Source organism: Ranitomeya variabilis, chromosome 3, assembly GCF_051348905.1.
Source record: "Ranitomeya variabilis isolate aRanVar5 chromosome 3, aRanVar5.hap1, whole genome shotgun sequence".
NCBI classification, from domain to species: domain Eukaryota; kingdom Metazoa; phylum Chordata; class Amphibia; order Anura; family Dendrobatidae; genus Ranitomeya; species Ranitomeya variabilis.
In genome coordinates, this window is record NC_135234.1 from 739388565 (window position 1) to 739416143 (window position 27579).

Genomic DNA, 27579 nt, shown 5'->3' on the forward strand with positions numbered 1-27579 from the left:
CCTGCTGCATTTTCCACCCTAGGCTTATACTCGAGTCAATAAGTTTTCCCAGTTTTTTGTGGCAAAATTAGGGGGATCGGCTTATACTCGGGTCGGCTTATACTCGAGTATATACGGTAAGTCTCCTATTAACGCTGCTCATAAGTGCACAGTTTTCCGTCATCTTCTAACATTGATGACTGTGAATTTTATCCCAAAAAAAGTTGTTATACAAATGGACAACGTACTTTTCATATTAAACCGACCTTAATGACCAAATGGGGCAAACACATGAGACTAGTCCTTCTAGGTGTCCGGAAGAGAAAAAACAACACGGGACATATCCTGTTACTTTACACATATTGTGTGTCCTGTGGTTGAATGGGATAACAACTCCCAGCATTTCTCTGCTTGTTTGCAGATGGTTGTTATTCTAAGTAATCTAACCTGACATTATTCTCTTACGGCCAAGTTGATGCCTCATTTGATAGAAACGACTCGTGCAGCATATTTATAGTCTCAGGGTTGAAAGAAGACACAAATCCAACTTGTTTTTCCCCTTTGACATCGCCTGGCTTTATAGCACTGGCTGACACAAACAGAAAAGGGCCCCTGTGCAAGAAACATATACCAGTGGCATATAAAAGTTTGGGCACCCCTGGTCAAAATGACTGTTACTGTGAACAGTTTAGCAAGTCAAAGATGAAATGATCTCTAAAAGGCCTAAAGTTAAAGATGACCCATTTCCTTTGTATTTTAGACAAAAAAAAAAAAATATATATATATATATATATATATATATACAGTGCCTACAAGTAGTATTCAACCCCCTGCAGATTTAGCAGGTTTACACATTTGGAATTAACTTGGCATTGTGACATTTGGACTGTAGATCAGCCTGGAAGTGTGAAATGCACTGCAGCAAAAAAGAATGTTATTTCTTTGTTTATTTTTTTTTTAAATTGGGAAAAGTTTTTTCAGAGGGTCATTTATTATTCAACCCCTCAACCCACCAGAATTCTGTTTGGTTCCCCTAAAGTATTAAGAAGTAGTTCAGGCACAAAGAACAATGAGCTTCACATGTTTGGATTAATTATCTCTTTTTCCAGCCTTTTCTGACTATTTAAGACCCTCCCCAAACTTGTGAACAGCACTCAAACATGGTCAACATGGGAAAGACAAAGGAGCATTCCAAGGCCATCAGAGACAAGATCGTGGAGGGTCACAAGGCTGGCAAGGGGTACAAAACCCTTTCCAAGGAGTTGGGCCTACCTGTCTCCACTGTTGGGAGCATCATCCGGAAGTGGAAGGCTTATAGAACTACTGTTAGCCTTCCACGGCCTGGACAGCCTTTGAAAGTTTCCTCCCGTGCCGAGGCCAGGCTTGTCCGAAGAGTCAAGACTAACACAAGGACAACAAGGAAGGAGCTCCGGGAAGATCTCATGGCAGTGGGGACATTGGTTTCAGTCAATACCATATGTAACGTACTCCACCGCAATGGTCTCCGTTCCAGACAAGCCCGTAAGGTACCTTTACTTTCAAAGCGTCATGTCAAGGCTCATCTACAGTTTGCTCATGATCACTTGGAGGACTCTGAGACTGACTGGTTCAAGGTTCTCTGGTCTGATGAGACCAAGATCGAGATCTTTGGTGCCAACCACACACGTGACGTTTGGAGACTGGATGGCACTGCATACGACCCCAAGAATACCATCCCTACAGTCAAGCATGGTGGTGGCAGCATCATGCTGTGGGGCTGTTTCTCAGCCAAGGGGCCTGGCCATCTGGTCCGCATCCATGGGAAGATGGATAGCACGGCCTACCTGGAGATTTTGGCCAAGAACCTCTGCTCCTCCATCAAGGATCTTAAGATGGGTCGTCATTTCATCTTCCAACAAGACAATGACCCAAAGCACAAAGCCAAGAAAACCAAGGCCTGGTTCAAGAGGCAAAAAATCAAGGTGTTGCAGTGGCCTAGTCAGTCTCCTGACCTTAACCCAATTGAAAACTTGTGGAAGGAGCTCAAGATTAAAGTCCACATGAGACACCCAAAGAACCTAGATAACTTGGAGAAGATCTGCATGGAGGAGTGGGCCAAGATAACTCCAGAGACCTGTGCCGGCCTGATCAGGTCTTATAAAAGACGATTATTAGCTGTAATTGCAAACAAAGGTTATTCCACAAAATATTAAACCTAGGGGTTGAATAATAATTGACCCACACTTTTATGTTTAAAATTTATACAAATTTAACTGAGCAACAAAACTTTTTGGTTTGTAAGATTTATGCATCTGTTAATAAATCCTGCTCTTGTTTGAAGTTTGAAGGCTCTAACTTATTTGCATCTTATTAAACCTGCTAAATCTGCAGGGGGTTGAATACTACTTGTAGGCACTGTATATATATATATATATATATATTCATCTTTTACATTTTAAAAATTAAAAAAGGAAAATTGACCAATGCAAAAAAAATATGGGCACCCTGCATGGTTAGTACTTAGTAGCACCCTCTTTTGCAAGTATCACAGCTTGAAAACATTTTTTGTAGCCAGACAATAGTCTTTCAATTCTTGTTTGAGGGATTTCCATCCATTCTTCCTTGGAAAATTCTTCCAATTCTGTGAGATTCCTGGGTCATCTTGCATCATCTGCTATTTTGAGGTCTAGCCATAGATTTTCAATGATGATCAGATCAGTGGACTATGAGGGCCATTATAAAGCTTTCAGCCTTTTGAGGTCATCTGTTGTGGATTTTGACATGTGTTTAGGATCATTACCTATTTGTAGAAGCCATCCTCTTTTCAACTTCAGCTTTTTTACAGATGTTATATTTGCATCAAGAATTTGTTGAAATGTTATGGAATCCATTCTTCCATTTACCCGTTAAAGTTCCCCATGTCATTGACTGCAACACAACCCCAAAGCATGATTGATCCACCTCCATGCTTAATGGTTGGGGAGATGTTCTTTTCTTGAAATTTTGTGCCCTTTTTTTGATCATTGTGGCCAAAGAGTTCTATTTTAACCTCATCAATCTACAGGACTTGTTTCCAAAATACATCAGGCTTGTTTAGATGTTCTTTTGCATACCTCCAATGCTGAATGTTATGGTGAGGATGCAGGAGAGGTTTTCTTCTGATGACTCTTCCATGAAGGTTATATTTCTGCAGGTGTCTCTGAACAGTAGAAAAATGTATCACAACTTCAAGAATCTGCTAAATCTTTCTGAAGGTCTTTTGCAGCCAAGTGGGGATTCTTATTTACCTCTCTCGCAATCTTATGAGCAGCTCTCACTGAACTTTTGCTTGGTCTTCCAGATCTTATCTTGACCTCCACTGTTTCTGTTAACTGCCATTTCTTAATTACATTTTGAACTGAGGAAAAGGCAACTTGAAAACACTTTGCTATCTTCTTATAGCCTTTTCCTGCTTTGTGGGCCTCCACCATTTTGATTTTCAGAGTGCTAGGCAGCTGCTTAGAAGAACCCACGGCTGCTGTTTTTTGGCACAAAGTTAGAGGAGGTTGTGTTTTTATAAAGCTGGGAAATTTGCATCACCTGGTCTTTCTTAACGATCATACTGAACAATAGTGAACAATCTATAACCCTAACAGACTAATTAAGGTCTGAAACCTTTATCAAAGTTATCTGGGCACACACGTCTCCAAGGGTGCCCAAACCTTTGCATTGGCCCAAAATATTTGTGTGTGTATATATATATATATATATATAATGTATTTATTTTTAGCCTAAAATACAAAGGACATTTGTCGTCTTTAACTTTAGGCCTTTTGGATCGAAAGCAATTGTTACCTCTCGTGTCTCCATTTTTCCTCATAGTTTGTAATCTTGTGAGCAGGGCCCTCACTCCTCTTGGTATCTGTTTTGAACTGTGATTATTGTTATGCTGTAATGTCTATTGTCTGTACAAATCCCCTCTATAAGTTGTAAAGAGCTGCGGAATATGTTGGTGCTATATAAATAAAATTATTATTATTATTATTATTATTATTTTGGAGATCATTTCATCTTCAACTTGCTTAATTGTGCACAATAACTGAAATTTTGACACGGGGGGGCCTAAAACCTTTACATGCCACTCAAGGGGCCCTTTGCAGTCCAATAGGTCATCATAATACATAATTCCACATGCTTTGGAGGTGAGCCTCCGTACCTTGTGGGCCCCTGTGTGGCTGCACAGGTTGCACCAATGATATATCCGCCCCTGCTTTATAGTCAATGTCCGCCATTCGGTCTAAAACTTAGATCATACAGTAGCTGTAGGGCAACACACATCACTCTACTAGTGTAGCAAACAAGGGTTCCTGGGGTATTATATTTCGTATGATATAAAGTGATGGATAAGAAAAGAATTGGAGGAAAAAGAAAAGAGGTGGGAACCAGATGTTCTGACCCCTCCCGAGCCTAAAGCTGACCACAGGCAGTAGTTGCCTGTCGGCTGAGCAATGCTGATAACTCGGCCATTTCTAAAATACACAGGAGTGCTCAATCGGCTCAGTACTCCTGTGTTCTCATTGAGAAAGCCGTTTCCAGAAATGTCAATATTGTTGGGTTTGGCCGACATTAGTCTAATGTGTATGGAGGCCTTAAGGTCCTAACCAGTGAGATTAATAATGAAAAGAAAGATGAAGGTTTATAAGGTTTTCCAGAATTTCAAGTCTCCAGTTAGTAAGTAAAAGTTCTACTTACATCCTTCTCAAGAATCCTTGTGGTATCCTCTTGGATAACAATATTGGATTCCCTGCTTGTTATATGCCAATTACAGTTGTATAACTGTCTCCCTTGTCTGTAAGAACTTTTTTACTTGAGGTTCTTTTTCTGATCCTTCTTTCCATCTACAAAATCTGTCGGGAGAGAGTCAGGAGTCCTCAATACACATGAGGTGGTTAGATAGTCCCAATAAAACTGCGTTAAGCTTCTGTCCAGGAGTTTTCAACTCTAAAATATTTCTTTGCATTAATTCACGAAGCATCTAATTTTAGTTGAGTTTTTATTGTCAGAAGTTATTAAAGTATCATGTGTCTTGTCCTGAAGAAGCTGAATCCTACTGAATCAGACTTGATTAGATGGTCATGTCGTGGCCCCTTTCACCAGCTCAGCAGTTTGTTCCCCACACTGTATTCCTATCTCTTTGAAATAATAGCCCTCAACTATTGACCTGACCACCAAATTTTGTTGATCATGTTCATGAGAGAGTGAGGTGAAGAATTGGACAATTCTTGTAAATCTCTTGCCTTTGCTTTATCATAGGCAGACTCCTTAATTGATCGAGAACACCAGAACTTCTATGATGCGTCTCTGGAGTACATCTTCAAAGTGCAAGAAGTTCAAGAGAAGAAGAAATTTGAGTTTGTGGAACCGGTTAGTATAATTGTCCTCAGATTTCTTTTTCTTGTTTCTTCAGCCATCTATTTTTTATTTTCTTGTTAAGTGGTTACTTTTTATTGCACATTGTTGTTTTGCATTATTTATGCATTTTATTACGGAATTGACCGCCGAGAAGGCTCGTAAAGAAGACTTTAAACACTTTCCACAATTTCTAATTTGTAATGGTCTTGAAAGCTGGCATCTAATTTAATGACTCATTGGATAGGATGAGTCATGAATCTCATAAAGAAGAATCTCGTCCTATGAAGTGACCTTTTCTAACAAGAGACTGTTTTTTTATATTTTCATCTGTGTAATGTTTTGGTTAGCATAAGCAAACTAGCAGACATGGACATACATGGATGGGATCGTAAAGTCTCTCCTTTTTTTTTGTGCCAAAACCAATATCACCTCTCGCTTTTGACTGCCTAGAAGCATTTTTTGTGGAAGGTGCAGAGACCGAATACCAGTAATGCTGACATTTCCATTTTTTTTTCTTTGCAACATACAGTGCCTACAAGTAGTATTCAACCCCCTGCAGATTTAGCAGGTTTACACATTTGGAATTAACTTGGCATTGTGACATTTGGACTGTAGATCAGCCTGGAAGTGTGAAATGCACTGCAGCAAAAAAGAATGTTATTTCTTTGTTTATTTTTTTTTTAAATTGTGAAAAGTCTTTTCAGAGGGTCATTTATTATTCAACCCCTCAACCCACCAGAATTGTGTTTGGTTCCCCTAAAGTATTAAGAAGTAGTTCAGGCACAAAGAACAATGAGCTTCACATGTTTGGATTAATTATCTCTTTTTCCAGCCTTTTCTGACTATTTAAGACCCTCCCCAAACTTGTGAACAGCACTCAAACATGGTCAACATGGGAAAGACAAAGGAGCATTCCAAGGCCATCAGAGACAAGATCGTGGAGGGTCACAAGGCTGGCAAGGGGTACAAAACCCTTTCCAAGGAGTTGGGCCTACCTGTCTCCACTGTTGGGAGCATCATCCGGAAGTGGAAGGCTTATGGAACTACTGTTAGCCTTCCACGGCCTGGACAGCCTTTGAAAGTTTCCTCCCGTGCCGAGGCCAGGCTTGTCCGAAGAGTCAAGGCTAACCCAAGGACAACAAGGAAGGAGCTCTGGGAAGATCTCATGGCAGTGGGGACATTGGTTTCAGTCAATACCATAAGTAACGTACTCCACCGCAATGGTCTCCGTTCCAGACGAGCCCGTAAGGTACCTTTACTTTCAAAGCGTCATGTCAAGGCTCGTCTACAGTTTGCTCATGATCACTTGGAGGACTCAGACTGACTGGTTCAAGGTTCTCTGGTCTGATGAGACCAAGATCGAGATCTTTGGTGCCAACCACACACGTGACGTTTGGAGACTGGATGGCACTGCATACGACCCCAAGAATACCATCCCTACAGTCAAGCATGGTGGTGGCAGCATCATGCTGTGGGGCTGTTTCTCAGCCAAGGGGCCTGGCCATCTGGTCCGCATCCATGGGAAGATGGATAGCACGGCCTACCTGGAGATTTTGGCCAAGAACCTCCGCTCCTCCATCAAGGATCTTAAGATGGGTCGTCATTTCATCTTCCAACAAGACAACGACCCAAAGCACACAGCCAAGAAAACCAAGGCCTGGTTCAAGAGGCAAAAAATCAAGGTGTTGCAGTGGCCTAGTCAGTCTCCTGACCTTACCCCAATTGAAAACTTGTGGAAGGAGCTCAAGATTAAAGTCCACATGAGACACCCAAAGAACCTAGATAACTTGGAGAAGATCTGCATGGAGGAGTGGGCCAAGATAACTCCAGAGACCTGTGCCGGCCTGATCAGGTCTTAGAAAAGACGATTATTAGCTGTAATTGCAAACAAAGGTTATTCCACAAAATATTAAACCTAGGGGTTGAATAATAATTGACCCACACTTTTATGCTTAAAATTTATAAAAATTTAACTGAGCAACAAAACTTTTTGGTTTGTAAGATTTATGCATCTGTTAATAAATCCTGCTCTTGTTTGAAGTTTGAAGGCTCTAACTTATTTGTATCTTATTAAACCTGCTAAATCTGCAGGGGGTTGAATACTACTTGTAGGCACTGTATATCTTATGAGTTAAATTAATCATTTCATATTTTGATAGTTCTTACTTTTTTATGGGCAGGGTAATACTCCGTATTCTGCTATTTATAGTTTTCTTTATAGTTGTATGGGGAAAAATGGAGATGTTCAAACTTTTATGTAGATTTAGATTTTTATTTTTTTTTAATATTTTTAAAACTTTTCTATTAGTTTTTGAATGTATTTTTTTAGTTCACTAGGAGACTAGAGCCTGTCAGGTGTAATATGCACTGCAATGCTTTAGCATGTCCTGTGAAGCTTAGCCTGTGGCTTTCTCGTCCAAATGGATGCCCTCCAGGATCGCGCACTTAAATGCCATTGCCAGAGATTGACTTCAGCATTTATATAGTTAGACTGCAGAGATCAGAGCTCCTATCGCTGCTTTTAGAGGTAGGTACCAGATGGATAACACAGCCCACACCTTCTGTAGGATGTGCTTTTACATCCAAAGTTGTTAAAATTGGTCCCTAAGGTAAAAAGTACAAGTATTACTCAAGTTGTGATCTTCTCCAGTAATGGAAGTGATGATGTCCTGTCCATCAGTCACGCGACCGCTGATACCAGTGACTGGTATGGTTTACATGCCATACATGCCTAGATTCGATATCTGAATTTGTAAAAACCCATTTAGTTGATGCCTCTCTAGATAAAGCCACCAGTCCTCATCATGTTGGGCAGCGCCATGATTCTTGGTGGCGCTTTGTCAACTGATCTTGGTTACTAATCACAGCAATCTGTGATGGTCACAGCTGAAAATTATATAAATGGCTGTAGCGAGGGAAAAACGGGCAGCAACAATTAATGGAATGTCCAAAATTAGTTCAATTCTCTAACCATCCAACTCCCTTCCTGAAATAGTTAGGAAAAGTTTTGTGTTCCTTGAAGAAAACTATGAATGTAGTTATAAAACTATAAAACCTGTGAACTTTAGGAAACCACATTTCAGAGAATGTCTCTGAATTTTATCTCCATGGCGCAGATGGAGGATGGGGAGTCAGCTTTTCATAGAACCGAAAAGGTAATCAGAATGAACTTGTGTTGGAGAAGTGAAATTGTTCTACGTGGTGAAGGACAAACGAGGCATACCTCACTTCTCAGCCCTATATTTCTCACATCTGTCAATGAAGCATTGTGCTGGAGCCCACACTTGGCAAGATCCGCACAACATCGCCATGCATGAAATATTGATTTTTCGGCTGCGTCTCTGTACACTGCCTTTTAATCCACAGTAATCAGAGCGGTAGGGGTTTCTTTGTTGGTATTTGGAGGGGATTAAAGGGCATTGCATGCAGAACGTAGACTCAGCAAATGAAAGACATGGACGGCTCAGCTATATTTACACTGGCTGAACACAACTATTTTATGGCTTTTTTTTTGTTCGTGTTCATAAAGATAAAAAAAAAGTACCGAATTGTAATTATGAAGAAGCATTTCAGCAACTTCTCACATTGTTATCTCCATAAAATACATCAATAAATGGAAGTAGAAAGTCGCACAGGGTCCGCAAACACTAACAAAAGCGGGATAGAAATAATAGCACAACATGGATGTCAGTTTGGAATTTAGATTCAGATCATTGATCCTTGTTTTGAAGCCGGATCAAATGTATTTTCTTCTTTGCAACACACTAAAGTGTGTAGTAAGTGCTACTATCCTGAGAGTAGTGATAGGCAACATGACACCACCTAGTAATTAAATAAAATTGTTCCACCTGCTGTAAAATAGTACAAGATGGTGCCACCTATTAGAAGCTAGTCCAAGATTACACCTCCTGCTGGAAATTAGTCCAAGACTGTACCACCTAATAGAAGCTAGTCCAAGATCACCCCACCTGCTGGAAATCAGTCTAAGATTGTACCACCTACTAGAAGCTAGTCCAAGATCACACCACCTGCTGGAAATTAGTCTAAGACTGTACCACCTAATAGAAGCTAGTCCAAGATCACCCCACCTGCTGGAAATTAGTCCACGTACTAGAAGGAAGTCCAACTTGATGCCAGGATGTGGAAGTTAGTACAAGCTGATACTATCTATTGTAAGCTATTCCAAGATGGCACCACTTGCTAGAAGATATTTCAATAATGTATCACTTACTAAAAATTGTGCAGGATGATATCACCTAGTAGAAATTAGTCCAAGATTATACCGAATCAATTGCTGGAAATGAGTTCAGGATGGTACACCTACTGGAAGTCAGCCCAAGATCGTGCTGCTTACTAAATCCAAAATTTTACCAACGACTGGAAGCTGGTCCAAGGTGGTACCACCTACTGGAATTTAGTCCAAGATAATACGAATTGCTGTTAATTTGTCCAAAATAGTAATACCTGCTCAACGTTGTTCCACGATGATGCCACCTACTAGACATTGGTCCAAAATGACACTACTAAAAGCTAGTCCAAGATTATACTATTTGTTGGAAATTAGTCCAAGATGGTACCACCTACTAGAACTATGTCAAAGTTGATGCCAGGATATGGAAGTTAGTCCAAGGTGATAGCACTTATTGTAAGTTATTGCAAGATGGCACCACTTACTAGAAGATATTTCAATAAGGTATCACTTACTAGAAAAAGTCCATGATGATATCACCTACTAGAAGTTAGTCCAAGATGTGACCACCAACTGGAAGTTAGTTGGTCCTGCTTACTAAGTCCAAGATGATACGAACTACTGGAAGTTTGTTCAAGGTGGCACCACTTACTGGAAGTTAGACCAAGATAACACCAATTGCGGTTAATTTGTTCATGGTGGTAATACCTACTCAAAGTAATTCCAAGATGGTACCACCTATTAGACGTTAGTACAAAATTACACTACTAGAAGCTAGTCCAAGATTACAACACCTGCTGGAAAATAAAATGTTACAATCTACTAAAAGTAAGTCCAAGTTGATGCAAGGAAATATAAGCTAGCCCAAGGTGGTACCACCTACTGGAAGTTAGTTCAAGATAACACCAACTGCTTTTAATATGTCCAAGGTGACATTACCTACTTGAAGTTATTCCACGATGGTACCACTTATTAGAAGATATTCTAATATGGCATCACTTGGAGGAAGGTGGTCCAGGATTATACCACCTACTAGAATTCAGTACAAGATAACAACTGGTGGAGATGAGTTGAAGATTGTATCACTTTCTAGAAGCTCAAGAGGATATTGCCTACTTAAAGATAGTCCAAAATGATGTCACAAGTTGGAAGTTAGTTCAAGATGATGCCTCTTACTAAGTTAGTTCAATGTGATACCAATTACTTAGAGTTAGTTCGAGATAATTCCACTTACTAGAAATTAGTCAAAGATGGTACCACGTTCCACAAGGTATTCCAAGATGATATCACTAGTTGGAAATTAGTCCAGGATGATACCATCTACTAGTAATTAGTCCAAGAGGGTAACACCTACTAGAAGCTTGCACTTGCTATAAATTAGTCTTAATTGTTACAACCTTCTGGAAGGTTTTCCAATATGGTTTCACCTGCTGGAAGTTAATCCAAGGTAGTCTCACCTACTGGAAGTTAGTCCATGATGGTTTCATCTACTGAAGGTTAGTTTAGATGGTATCACCTGCTAAATGAGACAGACGACTCAATTGTTTTAATTATACGAATGTCTGCAGTCACTCTGGGAGTTGAAGGACTTTTTACCAACTACCATTAACAAAATTGGACTATCTACCTTGAACCATTGGAAGTCCGTTCTACCTTTTATACACTGTGGGGTGATATAAAAAGGTTTAGCTATTTTGCAAAACTATTATCAGTTGCGTGTTTTGTTTGCTCCGTGATACCCATATTGTCCATTGGTTATTTTAACAATACAGCACTGAACGGCTCCGGTGTCAGACATACAAAATATTACAAATCAGGTTTCAAAGCACGGCTGACATGTCTTTGATAGAACACTTCGTATCACCTCGGGCACTTTGGATTAGTGTAAAGAAGAAAATAGCATCTCGAGGAAGAGAATTTACCACTTGTCAGTTCTGGATTCTTAGGCAGCAGATTGGGACAGGTTTTCAATTCATCTTTCATGCTGTATTTTTGTTCACGTTCATTAATGAGTGAAGTTTAGTTTACTGCATTAATTGTTGCTTTTTCCAGGTGACCAGATGTATAGAGTTAGGGCCCCTTCACACTGTGCAATCAAAGTCTGAACGAGCGTTCGATTTGTGACGTTTATCCGTCCTCGTTCCGAGGTTGCAAAGTGTGACATGGCGTTACGATCTGCGACGCAGCCCAGCATCTTACGATGTGAAAGAAAGAGCAGAACTTTCTTTCGTCGTAAATGTCTCGCTGTGGCGGTCGAAATCGTAGTATGTGACGGCGGTCATACGAGCTCGTAATGCGACTACGTGGGTTGGGCTTCCGCATACCTGTCTCCTGATTGGGCGTGACGTTTTAGCACGCCCATGCTGGTAATACGTCACGCTCGGAGTCGTAGGACTATGGCGGTGTGAAGGGTAGCGTACGATTGCGACGCGTGACGTTCACATCGCAACTACGTCAGAAAAAGCGTTAACATCGTAGAGTGTGACCGCTGGCTACAAGCTCGTACTGCGATGTCGAATATGACGCAAATGCGTCGTAATCGTAGCAGAATCGACCAGTGTGAAGGGGCCCTTAGGCTGAAATATATCATTTGCAAAACCTTCAAAGCATGAATTTTTGGTGCCAAGAAGTCCAGGTCCAGGGGTAAGGGTCAGTATTCCATAGTCGCTGGAGGTGATCCCAGCAAACCGTCTCCTACCTGTTGGCATCAACAGCTACTATTTTGATTTACCATGGGGTCAAGTCACACAGATGACAAAGTGCTAGGTCAGCTAATCTAAAGAGGAGCTGGGGATTCTAGCAGGTAGGAAGGAGGTTGTCCACAAGACTCATCCACCGGCCATGGAGTGCTGATCTGACCCACTGGACCAAGGTCCTGCAGATCAATCTCTTGTGCTGACATATACCATCCTTTCCTTCTGATCTTATCTCATATATTACTTTCTGGTTCCTGTTTTCTTTTTTTATGACATTATATTGTCCATGGTGTAAAAGAAACAAAAACCCTCCTTTCTTTGGTCCTGCCCATGAGGGAGAAGGCACCATAGAAGTCCTTGATTTTTTTTGTTTGGGTTATTTTTTTAACATTTCTTCATTTTTTATCAGCAGAACATGATGGAAATAGACTTTCTGTTGGTTACTATTTGCATTATTCCTCTGTTGCCCTATCAGTAGCTCCTGCTTTATGTAGCGTCACTATGGATTGTGCATGCGCCATGTCTTGACATTGGTATTGTCGATATTCCGGTGTGGGCTTTTCTCACATCTCTAATCCCCTTCCTCTTAAACTGCCCCTTCCTCATACCCGGTGCCCATTCCCAAATAAAGACAGGACTTGGATAATAATCGGCCACAGTGGCCTTTATTATAAAACATACAAACACTTTACAGTGAAAAATAACACGGGGACGGTCCTTGAAGCTCAAAATCTGGTGGTTAACCATACGAGAAAAAATGTGGTCAAAAAACAGACCATAAATTACTCCCAGCCATTACCCCAGTGGTTCAAGAGCAAAAAATACCCCGAAGGGTACCATTGTCCACTTACACCCGGTAATCCGGCCCACTGTTGCCAAAATTCCCCGAATATCACCAGACCAGAAACTATAATCTCACACCAACTGAAGAATCCATATCCCGACGGATCCCCCAGGCCAATTCATCACCAACTTTAAGGACCCCTCCAACGACATTACAGCCACTATGACCCAAAACAACATGTCCAACAAAACGCTCCCCAAAATCAATAAGTGGCGGGCAGGCGGGACTGCTCAGTAAGCCTCCAGAGCGGGAACTGATCCAACCCCACCCACACCTTGTCATATAAACCGCCCCTTATGAATATTCCACCCCACTAAAATAACCCCAACCCCCTGTCATGCCGGCCTTTGCCTATGCTGTCTGGGGGGGGGCTTCTCAATCCGGCCTGTACTTTATGGTCCTACTTCCGGAACTTCTGTCCTGAGAATAAAATTGCCCTGGTGATCATTTATTGTTCTATCCCCTTAACCATTTTCCCTGTGAAGCAGTACCAGGACCAGGTGAAAAGGGACAGCTATAGTTCCCTGCATAGCTGGATGGCACCATTGTGCACGGAAAGCTTATTCTCCAAATCAGTGGAGGTTCTTAACCTTAGACCATAATAATCTGTAAGTGATGGAATAACCTAGTGACATGCCATAGCATTATAGGATGGAAATGCCCGCTTAATAAGGACCTGTCATTTGCCTTAAATATGGAATTCGTTATCTGGTTTAACGGAGTATTCCAAGATCCTATCCCAATATGTAGTAGGTGTAGTAATAATATTAGCAAATTCCTCCAATCTGAAATTTAGTACAGTTTTTCTGATTCGCTATGTTTCTTTCCTCTTGTGCAGGCACTGCAAGACCTTAGGTATCCATTGTTACGACCACTGATATAGTGACAGCTAGTTGCTAGTGGTCGTAACCATGGATACCTAATGTCCTGCAATGCCTGCACAAGAGGAAAGAGACATAGCAAATCAGAAAAACTATACTACATTTCTAATTGGAGGTATTTCCTAATATTATTATTATTATACCTATTTACATATTAGATCGGATCTTGGAGATGGGAATACCCCTTTAAGCGCCACTGTTTTCCTGAATCCCTGTATATAAATCTAGTCATTGGTCAACTGGGTGTGATTCTCAAGAAGACGACTACAGAGAAGAGTGTAGAACACGCCCAGTTGGCTAAAAAGATTAGATTTACCTGCAGTGAAGAAGGGGTCATATCTCGGAAACGGAATGGAGCAGGAACAAAAGAAAAACATCACCGGATTCAGGAGAACAGCGGCATTTACAGCAGGTAAAGTAATTATATATTTATTCCAAGCGGCAGGTCCTATTAAAGGGAGGCAATATTTTGTTTATGGTTCCTTTAACAGCCTTTATATAGAGGTTTAGAATACAGTCATAATTGAGCATTTCTAGTTTCTTCCCCTTCTCCTTGCAGCTCTACCCCGATGGTAACGTTAGGTCAACACAATGCTATGTAAGCGAGGACAGAACGTATTTTTGATAACTCCTCATCTGGTGCAAACATCCAATTTGCAGAATTGACATGGATTCCCATTTACTATGTAAAGTCAGGATGAGATAACATTGGAATTGGTTATTGTCCCGGACCTGCGCTCGCCCTTACCGGCGACCCATGGTCTACATTCTGCATATTGCGCGCAGCTGCACTGACTGCAAAGGACAAAGTGGAAAGTCTCCATTTATCTAAACCTAAACTGCAATTTCCAGTCCCTCTGCATAAAGCACTTACATTATATCAAGTTCACACCTGTTATTATATGATGAATATTTTTTTTTCTTCATTTTTGGTTTTTGCTGTAAATTATAGGCAGCGGCTAGAGGAGCAGCAGGGCAGGGAATGGGAGGAAGGGAGACTGTTCCGCTTGTGGAGTCGGGGAATTAGTGCCTTGAAAAATTGGTGTTGTGCGATGATAGGAGATATAAACGGTCTATATATGTTCAAAAAGTCTTAAAATATAAAATACAAAATTACCCTAAATACGTAAAACATCTAAAAATAAAATTAATAAATGTTTACCATAATTTTTACAGAATTTGCTGAATTCTATGACTTCACTTTTCCAAACTGGTCTAAAAATATCTAAAGCGCATAATAAATTGTGAAGATGTTTTTATTCATTCATTTATCTATTTATTTATTTATGTATTTATTTATTTTTACAATTTATAACTTTAATTAAGAGGTCGTTCACTTTTTGGGACTTTTTTATTTATTTAAATGTATATATTTGTGGCTAAAAATCATATTTTTGCAATTGAGTTTCATTTTAAAAGATTGCACTATTTTGCTTTTGCAGATTATCTTCCCGGGCAATTCAACTTTGATGTGATCTGTAATCATAAATCAGATGAGAGGAGCTTAAAAAAGAAATAAATAAATAAAAGCCTTAAAAACTCTCCATCCAAATGATCTCCCTGATGGATTCTTGGTTAACTCATTCTACAGCCAGCAGTAGACAGTGCAATACTGCGCCTCTGGGAGACACATGGTGCTAAATTTTGAAACCCAATTATATAAATATTTTTTATCCAAAAGTACATTAATGTAAGGAATAAAAAGACCCCAAATAAGGATGGATGGATGAGCATTTCCAAAAGGAATTTTTTGTACCAGAGCGATATTGATAATAAGATTTTTCCATGATTTATAAATCAATGGATTTAGGTTCAAAGTAACATAAAATAAAGTTTTTAAAAAAAGTATATAAGGTCTCATTGAGATGCCCTTGTATCACTTATGTGTTTTTTTATGGACTTTCACTGATAGAAATATGCACATTATCGTCTATGGGACTCTTCACATGTCCTTGTTTTTTGGTGGACCGTGAATTAAAGAGGACTGTAATCTCTCCCGATCTTGACATTTCTGTTTTACCAGCTACTTCCCCATGAATTAAAATCTTTTTGTATAAATCTACATTGTGCTGTTCCTCTGTTAATCCCCCTGGAAATTTATGAATGAATTGGCAACTGGGCAGGATCCATTCTATTTGTCAAATAGGTGTGACTAACAGTGTCCCCTCTGATTGGACCATGTAGGGACACGCCCACAACTGGTTACATTAACTGACTTATTTCTAGGAGGAATAATTGAGGAACAACGCAATACAGAGTACGTTAGAAGAAAAGGTGATCCAGAATTTTTTTTACAAGTATTTATGAACCCCTTCCCGACCTTTGACGCCACGTAGGCGTCATGAAAGTCGGTGCCAATCCGACCTGTGACGCCTATGTGGCGTCATGGAAAGATCGCGTCCCTGCAGATCGGGTGAAAGGGTTAACTCCATTTTCACCCCATCTGCAGAGACAGGGGGAGTGGTACTTCAGCCCAGGGGGGGTGGCTTCACCCCCCCCGTGGCTACGATCGCTCTGATTGGCTGTTGAAAGTGAAACAGCCAATCAGAGCGATTTGTAATATTTCACCTATGAAAATAGTGAAATATTACAATCCAGCCATGGCCGATGCTGCAATAGCATCTGCCATGGCTGGAGACCCCGATCTGCCCCCCCCCCACCGCCACCGATCGCCCCCCCAGTTGTCCTTTCTGCCCCGATCTCCTGTCCGCTCCCCTCCTCCCTCCTGTCCGCTCCCCCGGTCCTCTTGTCCGCTCCCCCGGTCCTCCGATTTCCCCCCCGTGTTCCGATCCCACCCCCCATACTTACCTAGCTTCGATGTCCCTCCCGGTGTCCGGCCGTCTTCTCCATGGGCGCCGCCATCTTGGAAAATGGGCGCATGCGCAGTGCGCCCACCGAATCTGCCAGCCGGCAGATTCATTACAAGTACATTTTGATCGCTGTGGTAGGTTCTATCGCAGCGATCAAAATAAAAAAATAATAAATAAACCCCCCCCCTTTATCACCCCCATAGGTAGGGACAATAATAAAATAAAGAAAATATTTTTTTTTCTTTTTCCACTAGGGTTAGGGTTAGAACTAGGGTTAGAACTAGGGGTAGAGTTAGGGTTACGGGTAGGGTTAGGGTTAGAGGTAGGGTTATGGCATGTGCACACAGTGCGGATTTGGCGGCGGATCCGCAGCGGATTGGCGGCGGATCCGCAGCGGATTGGCCGCGGATCCGCAGCGGATTGGCCGCTGCGAATTCGAAGCAGTTTTCCATCAGGTTTACAGTACCATGTACACCTATGGAAAACCAAATCCGCTGTGCCCATGGTGCGGAAAATTCCGTGCAGAAACGCTGCGTTGTATTTTCCGCAGCATGTCAATTCTTTGTGCGGATTCCGCAGCGTTTTACACCTGTTCCTCAATAGGAATCCGCAGGTGAAATCCGCACAAAAAAACACTGGAAATCTGCTGTAAATCCGCAGGTAAAACGCAGTGCCTTTTACCTGCAGATTTTTCAAAAATCGTGCGGAAAAATCTCACACGAATCCGCAACGTGGGCACATAGCCTTAGGGTTATGGTTGGAATTAGAGTTAGGGTTGGAATTAGGGCTAGGGTTTGAAATAGGGTTAAGATTAGGCTTGTGGTTAGGGTTATGGATAGGGTTAGGGGTGTGTTGGGGTTACAGTTGTGGTTAGGGTTGGGATTAGTTCCTTCGGGGGTCTAGTTTCCAAAATGGGGTCACTTGTGGGGTGTTTCTACTGTTTCGGCACATCAGGGGCTCTGCAAATGCAATGTGACGCCTGCAGACCATTCCATCAAAGTCTGCATTTCAAATGTCACTACTTCCCTTCCGAGCCCTGACGTGTGCCCAAACAGTGGTTTACCCCCACATATGGGGTATCAGCGTACTCACAACAAACTGGGCAACAAATATTGGGGTCCAATTTCTCCTGTTACCCTTGTGAAAATAAAAAATTGCTTGCTAAAACATCTTTTTTGAGGAAAGAAAAATGATTTTTTATTTTCACGGCTCTGCGTTGTAAACTTCTGTGAAGCACTTGGGGGTTGAACGTGCTCACCACACATCTAGGTAAGTTCCTTGGGGGGTCTAGTTTCCAAAATGGGGTCACTTGGGGGTTTCTACTGTTTAGGCATATCAGGGGCTCTGCAAACGTAACATGATGCCCACAGACCATTCCACCAAAGTCTGCATTCCAAAACGTCACTACTTCCCTTCCGAGCCCCGGCATGTGCCCAAACAGTGGTTTACCCCCACATATGGGGTATCAGCGTACTCAGGAGAAACTTGACAACAACTTTTGGGGTCCAATTTCTCCTGTTACTCTTGCAAAAATAAAAAATTCTGGGCTAAAAAAATATTTTTGAGGAAAGGAAACACATTTATTATTTTCATGGCTCTGCGTTATAAACTTCTGTGAAGCACTTGGGGGTTCAAAGTGCTCACCACACATCTAGATTAGTTCCTTGGGAGGTCTAGTTTCCAAAATGGGGTCACTTGTGCGGGAGCTCCAATGTTTAGGCACACAGGGGCTCTCCAAACGCGACATGGTGTCCGCTAATGATTGGAGCTAATTTTCCATTCAAAAAGCCAAATGGCGTGCCTTCCCTTCCGAGCCCTGCCGTGCGCCCAAACAGTGGTTTACCCCCACATATGGGGTATCATCGTACTCAGGACAAACTGGAAAACAACATTTGGGGTCCAATTTCTCCTATTACCCTTGGGAAAATAAAAAATTCTGGGCTAAAAATCATTTTTGAGGAAAGAAAAATTATTTTTTATTTTCACGGCTCTGCGTTATAAACTTCTGTGAAGCACCTGGGGGTTATAAGTGCTCACTATGCATCTAGATAAGTTCCTTGGGGGGTCTAGTTTCCAAAATGGGGTCACTTGTAGGGGAGCTCCAATGTTTAGGCACACAGGGGCTCTCCAAACGCGACATGGTGTCCGCTAACGATTGGAGCTAATTTTCCATTCAAAAAGTCAAATGGCACGCCTCCCCTTCCGAGCCTTGCCGTGCACCCAAACAGTGGTTTACCCCCACATATGAGGTATCGGCGTACTCAGGAGAAATTGCCCAACAAATTTTAGGATCCATTTTATCCTGTTGCCCATGTGAAAATGAAAAAATTGAGGCTAAAAGAAATTTTGTGTGAAAAAAAAGTACTTTTTCATTTTTGCGGATCAATTTGTGAAGCACCTGAAGGTTTAAAGTGCTCACTATGCATCTAGATGAGTTCCTTTGGGGGTCTAGTTTCCAAAATGGGGTCACTTGTGGAGGAGCTCCAATGTTTAGGCACACAGGGGCTTTCCAAACGCAACATGGTGTCTGGTAACGATGGAGATAATTTTTCATTCAAAAAGTCAAATGGCGCTCCTTCCCTTCCGAGCCTTACCATGTGCCCAAACAGTGGTTTACCCCCACATGTGAGGTATTGGTGTACTCAGGAGAAATTGCCCAACAAAATTTAGGATCCATTTTATCCTGTTGCCCATGTGAAAATGAAAAAATTGAGGCTAAAATAATTTTTTTGTGAAAAAAAAGTACTTTTTCATTTTTACGGATCAATTTGTGAAGCACCTGGGGGTTTAAAGTGCTCACTATGCTTCTAGATAAGTTCCTTGGGGGGTCTAGTTTCCAAAATGGGGTCACTTGTGGGGGAGCTCCAATGTTTAGGCACACGGGGGCTCTCCAAACGCGACATGGTGTCCGCTAAAGATTGGAGCCAATTTTTCATTCAAAAAGTCAAATGGCGCTCCTTCCCTTCCGAGCCCTGCCGTGCGCCCAAACAGTGGTTTACCCCCACATATGAGGTATCAGCGTACTCAGGACAAATTGGACAACAACGTCCGTGGTCCAGTTTCTCCTTTTACCCTTGGGAAAATAAAAAAATTGTTGCTAAAAGATCATTTTTGTGACTAAAAAGTTAAATGTTCATTTTTTACTTCCATGTTGCTTCTGCTGCTGTGAAATACCTGAAGGGTTAATAAACTTCTTGAATGTGGTTTTGAGCACCTTGAGGGGTGCAGTTTTTAGAATGGTGTCACTTTTGGGTATTTTCAGCCATATAGAACCCTCAAAATGACTTCAAATGTGAGGTGGTCCCTAAAAAAAATGGTTTTGTAAATTTTGTTGTAAAAATGAGAAATCACTGGTCAAATTTTAACCCTTATAACTTCCTAGCAAAAAAAAAAATTGTTTCCAAAATTGTGCTGATGTAAAGTAGACATGTGGGAAACGTTATTTATTAACTATTTTGTGTCACATAACTCTCTGGTTTAACAGAATAAAAATTCAAAATGTGAAAATTGCGAAATTTTCAAAATTTTCGCCAAATTTCCGTTTTTTTCACAAATAAACTCAGAAATTATCGACCTAAATTTACCACTATCATGAAGCCCAATATGTCACGAAAAAACAATCTCAGAATCGCTAGGATCCGTTGAAGCGTTCCTGAGTTATTACCTCATAAAGGGACACTGGTCAGAATTGCAAAAAACGGCAAGGTCATTAAGGCCAAAATTAGGTTGGGTCATGAAGGGGTTAAAACAGACGTATCTGGAAATCCTATTATACTCCACATAGTGTAGTGTAAATATTTGAAAAAAATAAATTACGTTTTTTTTTCCTAAAATTGACTGACCGATGTGAAACAAATGTGTATACTTGTGTCCCTATGACAACACTTCCTGTTTATGCACTTTGACAGCTCATGGTTACCTTGGAGACACTTCCTAATAGACCAGATATCTACTTTGGTTTGATTGCTAGAATAATTACACTTTTAAAAAACAGCCATCAGTTTTTACGCTTAGATAGGGTGTTATGGACTGGTAGTTTAGGAGCGACATGCGACGAGCTCTGAGCAGGTGGTAACTATACTGACCGCAGTTCTTGATCTTAACACAACACTAGAAGTAGCCGTGGGATGTTCCTGTCACTCCCTAGACACCTCGTCACAGCCGGAGAGCTAACTACCCCTAATGGTAGAAACAGGAAAGCTATCTTGCCTCAGAGAAAATCCCCAAAGGATAGGCAGCCCCCCACAAACATTGACTGTGAGTGGAGAGGGAAATGACATACGTAGAATGAAACAAGATGTAGCAAAGGAGGCCACTTCTAGCTAGATAGATAGTACAGGACGGAATACTGTGCGGTCAGTAATAAAAACTAGAAAAAGTCCACCGCAGAGAATGCAAAAATCTCCACCACCTAACTAAAGGTGTGGAGGGCAAGTCTGCTGCCCAGAGCTTCCAGCTTAGCTGAATAGATCCATATTGATAAGCTGGACTAGAAAGACAAACATAGAATGTGCTGAACAATTAAGTCCACAACAAGTGGACTGCAAAAGAACAAGCAAGGACTTATCTTTGCTGAACTGGTCAGGATGTCAGAGAAATCCAAAAGAGATGTGACTCCCAGCAGGAACCATTGACAACTGGCACTGATTGAGGGATAAGGCCAGACTAAAATAGCCGAGCCAGAAAGACGATCAGTGGAAGCAGCTGCTGATGCTAAATCCAAGAAGCAGCCATTCCACTTAAAACCACCGGAGGGAGCCCAAGAGCAGAACTCACAAAAGTGCCACTTACAACCACCGGAGGGAGCCCAAGAGCGGAATTCACAACAATAGGGGTCCCCCCACTCTCATTAAGGTGGTCCGTGTTCCTCCATGAATACTCCTGCTCCACTCAGTCTTTATACAACTGACAGAGGTAACATTGTATTTAGCTTTCTTCATCAGTCCCTTAGAGATTAAGGATACGGGTCCCCAATTCTGACTCGGTAGTTAGGCCATCACCGACTTAGCAGTTATCACATATCCAGGGGTTATTACATCACTACCGCCATAAGGCTACCTGTCACTTGCTCAAAAAAATTGAATAATCCCATGTAAAAATCCCTGAGCTCTCTGGATTCTGCAGCTGTTTTCCATTTTGCGTTTCGTCGCTCCATTGAAGAAATATTTACATTTGTTTTGGAGCTCAGTATGTGAAATCTCCGCTTGTAGCCCAACTTGGCATTTCTTCAGCATCATCTCTGTTGGCATGTGTTGTTACTCTTCCCTCCCAGATGCTACCAATCACAGCTCAGCAGCAATGAGACCGGCAAACTACTGAGCGGTGATTGGCAGCATCTTAGAGGGAGGAGGGAGAGCACACACCCCCAGAGATGACTCTGAAGAAACGCCCAGTAGGACTGCAGAGGAGAGATTTCACATGCTGCATTCCAGAAGAAACAAACGTGAATATTTCTGCAATGGAGCGACGCATCACAAAACAGAAAAGAGCGACAAAATCAGTGGAGGTAAGAGATTTTTACAAGGTATTCTATCGATTTTTTTTTTTTAATATATGGCAGGTCACCTTTAAATAGCTCATAGAAAATGGCATAGTCATCCTAAGACAATCAATTTAAACCTTCATTTTAAACGGTGTCCCTGTGATGTAATTGTACAGAGGAATAAGAAGTGTTGTCATGTGGACACAGTTACATTGCATTTTACACAGACATCTTGTAATTTCAGATTCAGGTAATAAAAGACAAGAATAAAATAGGGGTTTTTTTGCCATTTTTATAGCACGCCAACCTTTCCTTTAAGTAACACCAGTTCCTCCTGTAACTGATCATTTCCTCCTGGTGTTTCGCTCTGATGAATCGTGATTGTTCCTCCGACCTCTCTTGACTCCCCGGACCTGCAGCCTGTGATTGCTGAACTCCGTGAACCCCCTTCTCTAGCTACAAATTCCCATCATAAACCAATTATTCATATTTCCCGACGTGAAAGGTAGATTCTTTATTTCTAGCAAATTACTTCCAGACAATTCATAAAAATGACTTCTATAATCTCCAGAATATTCCGTGTTTTACCAGGTAGTGTATAGACGGATATATTATCACGCCTTCTTCTTCCTCTCTCACAGCATGGGTATCAAAGACATGGAGAGAGAGATTCTGCTGCTGAGTAATGATGAGCGAATGTGCTCGGATAAGGTGTTATCCGAGCATTATCGTGTGCTAAGTGCGTGTCTTTCCGCTTCCTCGAAAAATATGTTATGTGGCGACTTTGACTGTGACTTGTTGCGCAACCAAGATTTGCTTGGTGCCGCTGATACATGGCAATGCATTGCAGTCCTGAGGGTACTCAGAGAGAAGTCTGTCCAGCCGCTGTTTGGAGAACTCACCACCTCTCGTGGCAGCCTGTTCCACTCTTTGATCTCCCTCACTGTCAAAAAGGTTTTTCCAATATCTAATCTGTATCTTCTCCCTTTCATTCCATTGCTTCTCATGTTTCCATGTGCAAATGAGAATAATGATGATCCCTCTATACTGTGACAGCCCTTCAGATATTTGTAGACCACTATTAAAGGGAACCTGTCACCACGTTTTTGGAAGATGGGATAAAAATAGCGTTAAATAGGGGCAGAGGTGGGCGTTACATTAGTGTGTGTGTTATGCGTTTATTACCCACCTAAGTTGCCGAAATAACTTTGCAAAGTCTCCGTTTTCGCCTGTCAATCAGGCTGGTCAGGTCACATGGGCGTGGTGTCTTCACCCAGATTTGGCGTAGTTTTCCGTTGGTGGCGTAGTGGTGTGCGCATGCCCAAAGTCCGGAATCCTCTTCCAGGGGATTTAAAATAGCGCGGTGTTCGTTATTGCATTGGTGATCGGTGGGCGCGGCCATCTTCCTTTGGCCGCGCGTGCGCAGAAGCGGCGCTCTGCTGGCCGCGGCTTCAGGAAAATGGCCGCGGGATGCCGCGCGTGCGCAGATGGATATCGCGGCGGCCATTTTCCTGAAGCCGCGGCCAGCAGAGCGCCGCTTCTGCGCACGCGCGGGGGATGCCGCGCGTGCGCAGATGGATATCGCGGCGGCCATTTTCCTGAAGCCGCGGCCAGCAGAGCGCCGCTTCTGCGCACGCGCGGCCAAAGGAAGATGGCCGCGCCCACCGATCACCAATGCAATAACGAACACCGCGCTATTTTAAATCCCCTGGAAGAGGATTCCGGACTTTGGGCATGCGCACACCACTACGCCACCAACGGAAAACTACGCCAAATCTGGGGGAAGACAACGCCCATGCGACCTGACCAGCCTGATTGACAGGCGAAAACGGAGACTTTGCAAAGTTATTTCGGCAACTTAGGTGGGTAATAAACGCATAACACACACACTAATGTAACGCCCACCTCTGCCCCTATTTAACGCTATTTTTATCCCATCTTCCAAAAACGTGGTGACAGGTTCCCTTTAAGTCTCCTCTTAGCTTTGTTTTTTGCAAGCTAAATATTCCTAGATCCTCTAACCGTTCCTTGTAGGACATAGTTTGCAGTCCGCTCACCATCCTGGTAGCTCTTCTCAGAACTTCCTCCAGTATTTCAATGATAAGCTTGTTATGGTTTTTTATGACTGTAATAATCATCATTTTACAATTTACAGTGAATGCAACTGGTCTTCATAACAGTATTATGGCTTGTAGACATTTAGTGCCTTCAAAAAGAATTCCTGCACCTTGAACTTATCACGATAATAATTTATGGCTTTCCAATATGTCTGTACAAAATGTTGGCTGTCCAGGAAAAAATTTACAAAAGTCAAGTTGGTAACCCTGGTGCCTAATATATTATAATATTATATGCATTCATATGTGCTACTTAGTTATAAAAAAAAAGAGAAAGAAATGAAAACGATAAAAATTTAAACCTAAAAATTGAAAAGGATGAAAGAACAGGAGCAAACTCAAAAGCAAAAAGACTTCAGAGACGCGAAGTCAGCGCCGGGGAGCTGGATGTACCAGTTCGTCAGAGGTAAGTCTTTCCCATAGATCGGTTTTCCCTTGAGCTCCGGTCTCCTTCCTTCAGTCATCCGTCATGTGGCCGCCCAAACCCCTAGTTTATCCAGGTCTTTCTGCAGAGAAATTACAGTGCGCTCTGATTTTGTAACCTTGCATAATTTAATGCTATCAGCAGAACGAAGTCTTTGCTTCCAATGACGGCATCAAGGTCAGAGCTGAGCAGCCACAATGCATCGTCCAGACATTCCCTGGTGCAGCCTTGGATATATACTGTATAAGTATATACACTGTATATATGTTAGTCCTCGGGTTACAACGGTCTCGAGTTACATCGTTTCGTGGTTACGACACTTTATACGACGCCTCATTCCGACTTACGTGGTTTTGCGTCATAAGTAGTGTTGAGCGATACTTTCCGATATCGGAAAGTATCGGTATCGGAAAGTATCGGCCGATACCGTCAAAATATCGGATCCAATCCGATACCGATACCCGATCCCAATGCAAGTCAATGGGACGAAAATATCGGAATTAAAATAAACCCTTTATAAACTTGTAGGTTCATTCTACATGAAGGAAAACAACTAAGAATAATGTAGGATGTATTGGGGGACGTGGCGGAGATATTAAAGGGACAGAGGTTTAGCCCAATGTAATAGAATAGCAGGATTTTTAATTTTTTTTTATGAAGTTCGGCGTTAGAAAGAATTTGACTATGTTTTTTTTTTTTTTTTTTTATGTCAGATATTGATGTTTCACTACTTCCACGCCCTTCACCTTCTTTTTTACTTCTCCCACGCTTTCTTCTTAATTATCCTCATCATCAGCTTCTTTGACATCAACTTCTTCACCTTATTCATCTTCTTCTTCATCTTCTACCTATTATTTTTTGGGTTACATTGTTCATATTCTTTTTATTTTACTATTATCTTCATCATATTCAACTTCTTCATCATATTCTTATTTGTGACAGGCATTCCCGTAGTTGTTATCTATAAAAGTTTGAAGATTACACCTTCCGTTCTGCCTGTCACAAACCAGTTACATTTGTCCGCGTTCAGTTTGGCCTGCAGCATCAGGCTTTATCCAGGGGCACCACGAGGAGGAACGGACTCACCCCCATACACTGCTTAGTCTTCTTCTGCTTATAATTTACATAATATTTTTTTGCTCTGATATTTTGTGTTATGCTTAATGTCCTTCTGCTCTTTGTTCTGCAGCCTCTTGTTCTTCTGCTTCTCGGTCTTCCAGGTCGTCGTCGTCTCCAGGGTCGTCGTCTCCGGGGTCGTCGTCATCGGGGTGGTCTCCGGGGTCGTCGTCATCGGGGTGGTCTTCAGGGTCATCGTCTCCAGGGTCGTCGTCATCACGGTGGTTGTCGTCTCTGGTGTCGTCGTCATCTTAGGGGTGTTCTTCCGGGTCATCGTGTTTAGTCTCTTGAACTTGGAAATGTAGCAGAAGGTACAAGAAGGCTGAGAAAATGCCGAGAACCAGCTGATGGAACTGGAACTCGGATGGCTACCCGAAGGTCCAAGAGCCAATGGAACTACCGAGGACCAGCTGACGTTACTGGAACCCGGTTACTAAGCAGGAGGTACCCGTGCCTGAAAGCACTACCAAGGACCACCTGACGTTGGTGGAACTCGGATACCCAGAGGGAGGCACCTAAGCCAAAGGCTCTGCCCGGAACCAGCTGACGGTACTGGAACCAGGATGGGGAGCAGAAGGTACAAGAGCAAAAGACACTGCCGAGAACCAGCTGACGGTGCTGGAACCCGGATGGGTAGCCGAAGGTCCAAGAGCCAATGGAACTACCGAGGACCAGCTGACGTTACTGGAACCCGGTTACTAAGCAGGAGGTACCCGTGCCTGAAAGCACTACCAAGGACCACCTGACGTTGGTGGAACTCGGATACCCAGAGGGAGGCACCTAAGCCAAAGGCTCTGCCCGGAACCAGCTGACGGTACTGGAACCAGGATGGGGAGCAGAAGGTACAAGAGCAAGTGTCTGCGTGGCTTTTGCAGGACACGATGCCGGCTGCACAGCAGGGGAACAGCTGGCGGTGCTGGACCCCACTGACACATTGGCGAGGTGTTTTTCTCTGTGCAGCTAGCACATCTGGGCCCCAACTGGCGGTTTGTTAGAGCCCAGGGTCAGCAGGAGGAGGAGCAGGAGGAGGAGGAGCAGGGGGAGGGGAGTGTAGGCCGAAGCCTGCACTGGCGGCAGCTTTGGGTGTGTTGTGTCTGCGTGGCTTTTGCAGGACACGTTGCCGGCTACACAGCAGGGGAACAGCTGGCGGTGCTGGACCCCACTGACACATTGGCGAGGTGTTTGGCTCTGTGCAGCCAGCACTTCCGGACAGCAACTAGCGTTGTTGGAGCCCGGGCTCTGCAGGTGGAGCAGAGTGTAGGCCGAAGCCTACTTGAACCGATTTCAAAGGTCACCTTTAACCCCCCCTCAGGGGTTACAAAGTAGAAGAGCCACAGCTTATGCAGCAGCAGTGCTGCGCAAGTCAAAGGTTGCTCTTGTAATTTTTCTCCTTGCACACGCTGAATGGAACACGTATAACATTTAGCCCTTTATACAGTCAAACTGTGTAATGGAGGCGAGAGTTCCCTTTGTAATGAGACGCAGCACAGGTGTCAAGAATCCCACCTTGGTGCTGGGTGCAGCCTCCCGAGCGTTGTTATTTGCTGTACAGGAGTCTGCGCTGTCGTGTTATCCCCTGGCCTAGCGCCGTTAGCGCTGCCCATCTTCTGGCATCATGTAATGTCGGCCGGTGCGGTTCGCGATGACCATGAATCCCAGCCCCGCAGTGTC

At 42.6% G+C, this 27579-nt stretch overlaps 1 protein-coding gene across 3 annotated transcripts in view; it reads left to right on the top strand.

Moving 5' to 3' along the window:
* The window catches only part of ARHGAP42 (Rho GTPase activating protein 42), a 326179-nt gene that overhangs the window by 203590 nt on the left and 95010 nt on the right, over positions 1-27579 (top strand). For all 3 annotated transcript variants that reach the window (XM_077298474.1, XM_077298472.1, XM_077298473.1), the window contains exon 6: positions 5251-5361. In XM_077298474.1, the coding sequence (XP_077154589.1) occupies positions 5251-5361 (111 nt within the window). The remainder of the gene's footprint in view (positions 1-5250; positions 5362-27579) is intronic.